Source organism: Triticum aestivum, chromosome 1B (assembly GCF_018294505.1).
Source record: "Triticum aestivum cultivar Chinese Spring chromosome 1B, IWGSC CS RefSeq v2.1, whole genome shotgun sequence".
Taxonomy (NCBI): domain Eukaryota; kingdom Viridiplantae; phylum Streptophyta; class Magnoliopsida; order Poales; family Poaceae; genus Triticum; species Triticum aestivum.
This window is the reverse complement of record NC_057795.1, coordinates 509,673,170-509,683,465: the sequence shown is the minus strand read 5'-3', so window position 1 is coordinate 509,683,465 and position 10,296 is coordinate 509,673,170. Positions and strand designations below refer to the sequence as shown.

Here is a 10,296-nt window from a genome sequence, read left to right as displayed (position 1 = left end):
ATCCGGTACTTCATTTATATTATCAATCCATTACATAATATCAACACAGTAATAATTACTCAAGTCCTAGTCAGATGTAATCTAGAACTAGACTAGAATGTAAGTAGCAGTCAAACTAGATACTAAACAAAGTCTAAAACTGCACAAAATGGGCGAAGCGATGGACAGGCTTCATCCTACGGCAAAAACGCCAGAGTCCTTCAACAGCATGGTGGCGACGACGGTAGCGATGGCTATCCTCGCGAACCAGGCGGAGAAAGAAGGAAAAGGCCAGGCATCTCACCGACGAGTCTTGATCTCTTCCTCAGTCTGATTACAGGCCCCTTTTATACATCTCAAAGAGACACGACAATCCATTGCTAGAGAGCGTCGGTTCCACGGAATCAAAGGGAGGCGTCCATTGCCGGAACAACCGCACGATGGTTGGGCAAGGGGAGATTTTTCCCCTAATTACATAAGTAGTTTTACAATAAAAAGTAGCTAAGGATACAACGTATCTATAGATGGCATACACACAACTCATGACAAGGGGCTGCAAGCGGGTGTCTTTGAGGGAACGAGATCACCAGCAAAACAGATATGCTAAGCAGTCAGCCCACTTGCACGTTCCAGCCCAGCTCAATGGAACCGAAGAGGGAAAACAACGCGCGAGGATGAAAAAGGGCGCGGGATCCGGGAAAGCGACGCCAGACTCCAGGAAGGAATCGGTCGCCGGAGGGACGAGCTGCTCTCCTCCAATCTTTTGAGTACATCTTATCTTAAAATTCCTCCGTTCCAAAATAAGTGACTCACTTTGTACAAAACTTCATTATTTCGGAACGGAGGGAGTATTAATCTTCCACATCATATTGCTTCAAAACTGATCCCTTTCCATTACCAGAATGCTTTGGAACTGATCTATCTTCCATTACTGGATTGCTTTGAACTCAATCAAGCTTTCCCTATTGTCAAGGAAGAAGTATCTAGTAGCACACACCCCAAATCATTGTGCTCACAATTTGAAGCATAAATAATAGAGTTTGGTTCTATTTCCGATCCTAACTACTTGTTCTTTCATGGCACAGTTACCTGCTGCAGCAGCCAATATATTATTGCAGACAAACAAATTGCAAGCTGTTACATATTTATCAGCATAGATAACCAATAACTAAACCAGCAATTGGAATGCCACTCACGGAGTAGTCTTTGTACCGTCTCAGGTCGTGATACAGTCCACAAAACTGAACGGTGTTCCAGAGTATTCACCTGTAAAGTGGTAGAGTTTAACTAGCAAATGGAAAAGCAAGTTTACATCAAAACTGAAAACCAACACTCTGTTGCTATTCCCGCATTCAGTGCTAGATACATCCGTTTCGGCGACAACTAATATGAAACGGAGGGAGTACTATCTAGACGTATTTCAGTGCTAGGTACAACTAATATGGGAGCGACAGCTAATATGGAACAGAGGGAGTATTACCCTGATTCGAATAATCATTAATTTGGTACCGCTCAAGGAGCGGGAACTGCCATTCTAACTCTTTTTGGGGGATGCCATCCACAAACACAAAGTTTAGGCTAATACGTTGATACTATGGGAGTGTCATCCACAAGGATGTAAGTGCTGGACAATCGCATTAAAATCAAGTAAATCGATTCTATCTAGAATCAAAAAACAAAATCTCAGTGAAAAAAGGGGAAACAGCATAAAATACACATTGAAACCAGAAGAAATTAGTCCAATGGTGCTCAGATTCTATGGGTGTATAGATGTCGTTCACAGGGATTTCCCATCAGTACGAGGAATGTTTTATAATCACTGCACCCAAAAAGGCTCAATTCACCAATCAGCAGTCCCACAACAGCTATAATTACAGACAAAATAACGCAACAAATACAGAAAGAACAGAGATTAAACTGGAATTTGGGGGCGAGCGTAACCCAAGACCCATCTGAATGGATTAGTGCTCTAAGCGCCACCTGAATACATCTCAGGAGCGATGTAAACTCGGATGCAAGAACAGCAGCCAAACATTGAAACAGTGCTCCCCACATAACAAGACGAGAACATCAAATGAAAGACAACAAAGTATGAGGATATTAATAAGGATCAGCGGCATCTGCGAATGTTTCGAGAAACAAGCCTTAAATTTATCATCATCGCCATAACATATCCCCAAAATTGATCAAATCATATCGACTGAACTTACAAAAATATCAACAAAAATAACCAGCTCTGTAGAGTGTATACCAACCAAAATACACCTATCAACAGAAAAACAGAGCAAACAATATAAAAGAATCCCTCAGAGACCCATTTAAAATCATGCACACAGATGAACCAAACCAGGTGCAAATGGATATTCCAGCCCTGACCAAACCACAAAGGTTATAGCCAAAGGAGGACACATGCAGTGATGAGAAACAACTGCTGTTTACAGTGTCATACGGCACTTCCTGGTCTAAGAATCTTCACTGGGATAATTAAAACTGAACAGAATTAAGAATATAATTAAATAATAAAAAAATTAAGCTCTTGGTTTTATGCCTCAGAAAGCCGCAAAAATATCGTCAATTAGAATCAGACGGTAATTCCAACATGAAGCTAATCATCATTGGCTTTAATTAAATTACAGGTCACTCGTGTAAAAGAAAAGACTGCTCTCCAGCCAATACCACAAAACTAAGATGGTGCCCAGGAAAACATAGTGTATCATCAGAACATAAAAGCCTTCTCATCCACAGGAAAATAGGCACTGTGTCAGAAGGTGTCCTAAGATAGATAAGGTTTCATCACATGACACTGACAACATCAAGAAGAAAATAAAAAAAAACTCTAATGGCTAAAGTTGCGAAGATGATCGCACAGGCTGTCCATGTTACTACTCCGATCAAGAGTTTGGATTATGCATCAATACCTCCTCACAACCCAAACAGATAATCTAAATTGAAAGGCAAAAATAATGGCCAAAAAGATTGAAGATGTAGCTGCTCAGTGGTGGCAATGTATAATTGGTTCGATTCTGCCAACAATGTCGTCAATGCTTTCAGAAGAGGGAGCTTGTTATCCTCATCGCAGCTAGACTCTCTAAAGGAAACGAACAATGAAAAGCACATTGAAAATAAAGGATATCAGATGGCTCGGTTCAGCGGGATAATCGGCATACAAATCAACTCCTGAGAGAAAACCTGTGATTTGGTCTGTTGAGCTTGAATATTTGCAAATCGTCACTGCCATCACGAGGAAATTAAGTAAAAAAAACTAACTGTTCAAACTCAGATTTGCAAGTCAGATTCAATAGTATGTCAATCAGCACAAACCCACCTGAGTGGACCCTAAGACTGGGGCGACAAATTTGAAATCATCATCCTCATAACTACAACAAAGATCTGTTAACTATGTTCCTCGGTCAAGAAGACTCGGAATATGGATGGTGATGCCATGGTGATATAGCAGGATGGTCGGCAAGTAAATGCCAGTAAAGACAAACGAGACCAAAGATGAGGAATTCCTACAAATAGAAGCCAGGGGAGAACTCAAATCACACAAACAGAAGAAATAGACAAGGCATCAGAGAACATATGAATGCACCATTACACACAAAGTGTCTCAGACGACCGTCGTGAGTTGCATATGCTTTCTCATCACATGCATACCACAATATTAGTCATATTTGTATGACACTGAAATTTCCATTTCAAATGTACCAATGAAAATACTAGACAGAGGACCCTAAAGAAAACATAAGCGATATTTTTCAAGTGGATGGATCAGATTTATGGCTTGGAATCCTCTGATAAAGGATTACATTTGCGCACAGTATAATCGTAGTCGATCAGCTGGGGAAAGGATCCTCACTTCCATCTTAATGACTCAGAACGCCATCTCAAAACAGAAACTAAAAAAACATACCCTAAGAGCAGCAATCATTGGCAAAGTTCTTGTTTACACAGGCAATTTGATTATCAAATAACTACAAAAACATCATCTCAAAGGGCAAGAACTGAATATCAAGGACTGTTATGCCAAAGGTTGGATTACAAAGATGGAACTAGGATACTTGTTTTGATGGGTCTAGGGCCATGATAGATGATTCAATCAATTAAACAGAGTGGAGCAACAGATTAATTATAATCAGGATATGTATGTAAGAGCCACGGTGCCTTTGGAGAGACACATCCTAGGGCACAACAGTAAGTAGCTCAGGATACAACAGGTTAATGTTGCTTCAAGGGAACGAGTCCACTGGAAACCGATCAGAGACTGATCCTCCCAATGACCAGATGACGAAGCACAGAAAATTCAAAGAAACATCAAAAGAGACAATTATAAGTAGGAAAAAATAGATTCAACCGTCTAAGTTAACCATACAAAACGAAACTAAAAGCGTGGCTTGGATCTCAGCAGGTAATGCTTTCCTCATTACTTAGAAGTTCGAGAAAGATAACGCAGTTAACAATAACATCACCGATCCACGACTTGAAGCAGAGCAGATCCACTGAAAAAACAGGCCGACAAATCTAAACAAAAGCAAGAACATGAGAGCATCTCAGACTACATATTCCCCAATGTTTTTCTTCACTGCCGAGACTCAAAGTGCAAGGATGAGTTTAAGTGGATGTAACATCACGGATGCCCTCGAGAACAAATCAAATACGGCAGATGCAATCTGAATCTCGCAGCAAGGAACGAAAAGTAGGCAAATAAATGGGCGGGTAGCGTGGAGAAGAACCAGCGGAAGCGTAACTCGCCGGGTTCGGATGCCGCCGCCGACGGCGACGGCGGATCCGGTTCTTACCAGATGCCAACGGATCGGTGGTTCGGAGATGACGGCGGCAGGGTGGCTCTCTCTGAGGTTATAAAGGAGGCGTCCTAACCCTAAACGTTGGGGAGCCGGGACTATAGGCGGTCACGCGGTGGCAGCACGTGATGGGCCTGGGAGCCTGGCGGGCTTATGCTGGAACTGGAATGGGCTGTTATTCTCTTGGGCTAACCGACCAGATTTAGGGCTGCAAGTTTAAGATGATTACAAATTTTCCTCTTATCAGATATCAGAAAAATACATTTGTTCCCCTAAAAAAGAAAAATACATTTGTGCTAAAAATATATGAAATTCGTTTTTTCTAATAGGATTTTGGAAAAATTATATATATTTATGGTTTGGCGACTAGCAGCAACTGCATGTCATAGTTTAACACCATTTGTTTTTGTTTTTCTAAGTCATTACAAAATCATATTGTTGTTGTATACTCAGAAATTTTACACGATAAAGCATGTCCACCAACCTCCAATAAATGACACACGTTTGACACTGTACACATGATAAAATAACAATAATTGAGAAGTTACATCTATGAATTAACTAAAACAATGCCCGTGCATTGCAATGGGATTGTGATTTACTTGTCTAAAATAATGCGATTGTGTAAATAAATATATGATCACCAAATTCTGCCCATGAATTACCTTATATTTTGATCTGAAGTTTGGTAAGTAAAATAGTAAATTAAAATGGAATTGATTCAGAAGATAAGTAAATTAAGTTGATTTATTATCATACAAGGAAGATTGGACGAAGAGGTGGTGGGAAGATGTCATTACATCCAATATACTCATATATTGGATGTAGTAACATTTTGTATTACCCTGCAAAAAAACATCTTATATTATGAGACAAAGGGAATATCACATAAGAACTTCTCTGATGGTTCGGCAATGACGGTCGGGTGGCTCTGTCTGAGGTTATAAAGGAGGCACCGTAACACACATGATGGGCCTGGGAATCTAGTGGGCTTACCTCGAATTGGAATGGTTTGTTGTTCTTTTGGGGTAACTTATCATCAGATTTAAGGATGGAAGTTTAAAATAATTACAAAATTTCCTCTTCTCAGGAACAAAATAGATTTGTACTGAAAATATAGGATTTTCTTTTTTTTTCATGGAGGATTTTGGAAAATGTTTTGTATATTTACGGTACAATAAATTTGGCGACTAGTAGCAACTGTGTATCATATTTTATCATTTTTTTAAGTTTTCAAAAATTACTAAATCATGGTTCTACACTCCGTCGTGAGCACATGCAAGAATTTATCCAAATGTCGCTTCCGTCTTTGATGATGACAGTCAAGTAATAGTTCAAGAAGAAGAAAATTCAAATCTCAAGGATTAAATATTTTTCAATATTAAATATAACTAAATTTCCTTTTCTAAATGTATATTCCATCAATGGCTTCTAAGCTCGTGTATCTTCAGAAATTATACACATATAGGAATGGCCATAACCTGTATTCAGAGCAATCACTGCAAGGTCCAATAAATGACACCCACGTTTGACATTGAACACATATGATAAGAAACCAATAATTGAGAAGTATTACATATATGGATTAACTAGTGAAATACTCTACTCCATAGAAGTGGTGAAAACCAAACATATAATACTACAGTGCCTGGTTTATGAGAGGCACTCCAAATCATATCACATAAGAACTTCTCTGATGCTTCTATGAAAATGGGAACATGAGTGTTCCATTCCTTCATAATAAAAAGTCCATCATGCAAAAAATTATCAGGCATAACAAGAAAAAATTACAGCGGACAAATGCAAATACATCATGCACATACAAAAGAACAATGAAAGATCAGAGTTAGGCACCTGCCGTCTAGTTTGTTGTTTGTCCCGGATAACCAATAAATTAGTAGCTGAGCACAACTGCACATCTCAACAGGGTGCATACACAAGGCACAGCTATACAACCATCAACAAAGACTATCGGAAGAAGGGGTGAAGCACGAGAAGATTTACATGAAGCCTAGTTGAGTGCAAATATCTCAATCTTCGAGGAAGCAAACCGAAGAACTATATAGCATACCACTTCCCACTGTCAGAATGTAACAAACTTCACAAGTATAGTGATTCCATTAAGAAGGATCAATGGAAATCTCATGTATTGAGCAGCGTATATGAGGCCAATCATCTGTCCTTTGAAGGTGTTTGCTCCATGCATGCCTCTAGCGTCAGCGAAGCTCCATCCTCTGGGATTAAGAAAACGGTCTTCATTCAATATTGCCAAAGCATTAGCTATAAGCAGGACACCCTCAAGAAATGACCACAACCCCATGCCTGCAAAATAAGAAGGGATCACAGTCGGACATCAGTCACAAGGAAAGGAGCCCATGAGACAGTCCTTTTTAACCCTCTGAATTTTGTTTCCAAATCCTCATTATAGAATGCAATTGTAATGTAGTTCTCGGTCCTTTTTCTAAAGGTGTTTTTGTAGCTTCTTCACTCCAGCGCCTTATTCTGTCTGAAACATTTCCTAACCCATAACCTTTTCCACAGAATGAATCCTAGTGGTGTATCGCGCACTAGAGTTCATCCGGCATAAGCTTATTTCTTAATGACCAGGAGGATTATCTGAGAGCATTATGATCTTGGCGTGATACATCCTACAGTCACAGTCCCTCGGTTAACGCAACCCATCTTTATTGCCTGGGCTTGCAGCAAATTAATCTGACACAAACTGCCCCATTCAAAATAAGTTCAATCACTGCAGTTCTGCTTTTTCAATTAAAATTTTCCCAACCACGGTATAAATCCTGCCGATTATGAATTATGCTGTTTTATCCCGACATATGTATACAAACCACGGTATAAATCCTACGGGTGGGAGGAAATCGATCGCGCGCTCTGAAGAAAATACAAACCTAATCGAACCATGGATTTGATGGTGAACCCTCTCACGAATCAAAAACAGGCAGGCGAGCTAGGGTTCCTTACCGACCAGAGAAGAAATTAAGCCGAGTCAGGACGGGTCTGCGGTCCCAGTTCGCCCGGACGGCGACGGCGAGGTTTGGCTCGTCGAGTTGACGAGTTCGGATTCCGCCACCGGGAGAACGGCTCTAGTCCCTGTCCTTTTCTTTTCTACGGAGCGGAGAACGGCTCCGGCCTTGCCGGAGGGGGGAGGAGGGGATAGAGACGGACGGTTAGAACAAAAGGCCGGCTGGCTCCGATTCCTTTTTCTTTCGAAAGCACATCTATTGTCTGTGAGTTGGGCTGGCATGGAGCGACATGGCCCAGACCTTTTATGGACCAAACCGGACCGGACCACACAGTGGCGGGATATGTCGAGAGCAACTAATTAACGAGCCTCCTCATTGCAGTAGAGGGCCTTTCGTGCCTCCTGAAATCCAGTTCTGAGTCATCAGTTGCAAGTATTAAGGCCAACTCCACCGCGCGACCCTATCCTGTCCGGCCCCGTCCGTTTGGGGTAAAAGGGACAAAAGAGGCGGCCCAGCGCGCGGCCTCAAACGGACAAATGTCCGGATTCCGTCCGTTTTCAACCCATCCCCGACCCAAACTTGCGCTCGGTTTGGGTGAAAGACGCGCGCGGACGGCCGCGACGCACGCCCTTGTCCCCCCGTGGCCCGCCTGTCGGGGACACTAGCAGTCCCTCCGCTCCCAACGCTTCACCCTCTCTCTCCCCGCCCCGCCCCGCCGCCGGCGCCGCCTCTATTCTCCGGCCGCCTCCTCACCGCTCAGCCCCGCGCCGTACATACCAAACTACGTCTCGACATGGCCGCCACCACGCTCGCGCTTTTGCCGTAGTTTTGGTCGTCTATCGGGGGAGGTTTGGCCGTCACCGTCCTTGCCGGTGGCGGAGGGGACACGACCGCCGGCGGCCGCTCTTCAAGGCGGATTCCGACGAGATCTCCAGAGAGGCCAGTAGCCGACCGGCAACCATCCCTGCTGCGTCGAGTGATCATCGCGGCCTCTTCGCCACCACGATCGGAAGGTGTTCGACTTTTTGCCATCAAAGGTATGGACAGTGGAGACGAGTTTTTCTTTCATCACTTCCTTTGTTCGTCGGACGATTCGTCGTCGGATGATGAAGATCTTGTGGTGGCTGCACTGGTCGTTCACGACCATATTCAACGGCAGCTTCCTCGGTACAAGGGGTCACTCCCTGGCCGTGCTCCCAACCTGAACCGTAACAGGGAGAGAGGTCACGCCCTGCTTTATGTCGATTACTTTGCCAACACCCCGCTCTTCAAGCAGGATAAATTTCGTCACCGTTTTCGTATGGCAAGGCATGTGTTCAATTGTATCTAAGAGGGAGTGGTTGCTCATGACCCATACTTCGAGTGCAAGACGGATGCCCTTGGCAAGCTTGGGTTCTCCTCTTATCAGAAATGCACCGCGGCCATCCGCATGCTTGCATATGGTATTCCAGGCGATCTGGTGGATGAGTATGTGCGTATGAGTGAGACAACATGTCTGATGTCAATGTACAAGTTTTGCCAGGCAGTGATCGAGGTGTTTGGTCCAGAGTACTTGAGACAGCCAAATGCCGCTGATACAGAGAGATTGTTGGCGACCAACGCAGCTAGAGGCTTTCCAGGCATGCTTGGCAGCATAGATTGTATGCATTGGGAGTGGAAGAACTGTCCATTTGCTTGGCAGGGCCAGTACAAGGGGCATGTTAACGGGTGCACTGTCATATTAGAAGCGGTGGCATCGCAAGATCTTTGGATATGGCATTCTTTTTTTGGCATGGCAGGTTCTCACAATGATATCAACGTGCTGCAACGCTCTCCAGTCTTCGCAAGGCTTGCAGAAGGCCACTCCCCACCTGTCAACTTTGAGATCAACGGCCACCAGTACAACAAGGGATACTATCTAGCAGATGGTATATATCCTCAATGGTCAACTTTTGTGAAGACAATCTCGAAACCCCAAGGTGAGAAGAGAAAGAGATTTGCCCAAATGCAAGAGAGTGTTAGAAAGGATATGGAACGTGCTTTTGGTGTGCTTCAATCCTGGTGGGGTATCGTTCGAAATCCTGCACTGTCATGGGATGAAAGGAAGCTTTGGGAGGTGATGACTGCTTGTGTGATTATGCACAACATGATCGTCGAGGACGAGCGTGATGAGAGTACCTTCGACCAAGGATTTGATTATCAAGGTGAAAATATTGAGCCCCTGCACCAAGACCCGGCCACATTTGAACAATTTGTCCAATTCCACCGTGAGATGCGTGATTGGCACACTCATTTGAATCTTCAAAATGACTTGGTTGAGCACGTCTGGGATCACATTGGCAACCAATAGATGTATTGGTCCAATTTAGGTTCAGTCAAGACAATTTCGATTTGGTTGTAAAACTATTTTATTAAAGACAATTTCAGTTGAGTTGTAAAACTATTTTAATTTTCAGACAAATATTTGGGTTGGAAACTAGTTTTGATGCAATTTGGGCATTTTTGGCCCTGTCGGACAGGATGGGGCAAATGGATGCGGCCGCGCGCTGGGCGCA

At 43.1% G+C, this 10,296-nt stretch overlaps 1 protein-coding gene and 11 non-coding genes across 12 annotated transcripts; all 12 read right to left on the bottom strand.

Moving 5' to 3' along the window:
* Positions 1-1,723: 1,723 nt before the first annotated feature.
* Positions 1,724-1,808, bottom strand: LOC123152319 (small nucleolar RNA snoR8a). The gene has a single exon (XR_006476108.1). It is a non-coding gene; the product is annotated as a small nucleolar RNA snoR8a (small nucleolar RNA).
* A 472-nt stretch (positions 1,809-2,280) lies between these two features.
* Positions 2,281-2,461, bottom strand: LOC123151672 (small nucleolar RNA Z112). Its single transcript, XR_006475761.1, has one exon. It is a non-coding gene; the product is annotated as a small nucleolar RNA Z112 (small nucleolar RNA).
* Positions 2,462-2,520: 59 nt separating this feature from the next.
* On the bottom strand, positions 2,521-2,601 carry LOC123152084 (small nucleolar RNA snoR77Y). Its single transcript, XR_006476022.1, has one exon. It is a non-coding gene; the product is annotated as a small nucleolar RNA snoR77Y (small nucleolar RNA).
* Positions 2,602-2,688: 87 nt separating this feature from the next.
* Positions 2,689-2,784, bottom strand: LOC123151808 (small nucleolar RNA snoR31/Z110/Z27). Its single transcript, XR_006475855.1, has one exon. It is a non-coding gene; the product is annotated as a small nucleolar RNA snoR31/Z110/Z27 (small nucleolar RNA).
* Positions 2,785-2,967: 183 nt separating this feature from the next.
* Positions 2,968-3,063, bottom strand: LOC123150775 (small nucleolar RNA R30/Z108). Its single transcript, XR_006475342.1, has one exon. It is a non-coding gene; the product is annotated as a small nucleolar RNA R30/Z108 (small nucleolar RNA).
* Positions 3,064-3,114: 51 nt separating this feature from the next.
* LOC123152039 (small nucleolar RNA Z107/R87) lies at positions 3,115-3,218 on the bottom strand. The gene has a single exon (XR_006475994.1). It is a non-coding gene; the product is annotated as a small nucleolar RNA Z107/R87 (small nucleolar RNA).
* Positions 3,219-3,265: 47 nt separating this feature from the next.
* LOC123152385 (small nucleolar RNA U31b) lies at positions 3,266-3,352 on the bottom strand. The gene has a single exon (XR_006476156.1). It is a non-coding gene; the product is annotated as a small nucleolar RNA U31b (small nucleolar RNA).
* Positions 3,353-3,545: 193 nt separating this feature from the next.
* LOC123151612 (small nucleolar RNA Z161/Z228) lies at positions 3,546-3,634 on the bottom strand. Its single transcript, XR_006475738.1, has one exon. It is a non-coding gene; the product is annotated as a small nucleolar RNA Z161/Z228 (small nucleolar RNA).
* A 111-nt stretch (positions 3,635-3,745) lies between these two features.
* LOC123151011 (small nucleolar RNA Z103) lies at positions 3,746-3,844 on the bottom strand. Its single transcript, XR_006475451.1, has one exon. It is a non-coding gene; the product is annotated as a small nucleolar RNA Z103 (small nucleolar RNA).
* Positions 3,845-4,372: 528 nt separating this feature from the next.
* LOC123152405 (small nucleolar RNA snoR27) lies at positions 4,373-4,457 on the bottom strand. Its single transcript, XR_006476181.1, has one exon. It is a non-coding gene; the product is annotated as a small nucleolar RNA snoR27 (small nucleolar RNA).
* A 65-nt stretch (positions 4,458-4,522) lies between these two features.
* On the bottom strand, positions 4,523-4,619 carry LOC123152399 (small nucleolar RNA snoR26). The gene has a single exon (XR_006476177.1). It is a non-coding gene; the product is annotated as a small nucleolar RNA snoR26 (small nucleolar RNA).
* Positions 4,620-6,515: 1,896 nt separating this feature from the next.
* LOC123093470 (immediate early response 3-interacting protein 1) lies at positions 6,516-7,101 on the bottom strand. Its single transcript, XM_044515449.1, has one exon. It carries the CDS (start codon positions 7,099-7,101, stop codon positions 6,865-6,867), a length of 237 nt encoding a protein of 78 aa, XP_044371384.1. The 3' UTR covers positions 6,516-6,864.
* Between the last annotated feature and the right edge of the window lie 3,195 nt (positions 7,102-10,296).

Bases quoted from the DNA above. Each gene is read 5' to 3' on its own strand.
- LOC123093470 (XM_044515449.1), bottom strand. From the start codon at position 7,101: ATGGGGTTGTGGTCATTTCTTGAGGGTGTCCTGCTTATAGCTAATGCT.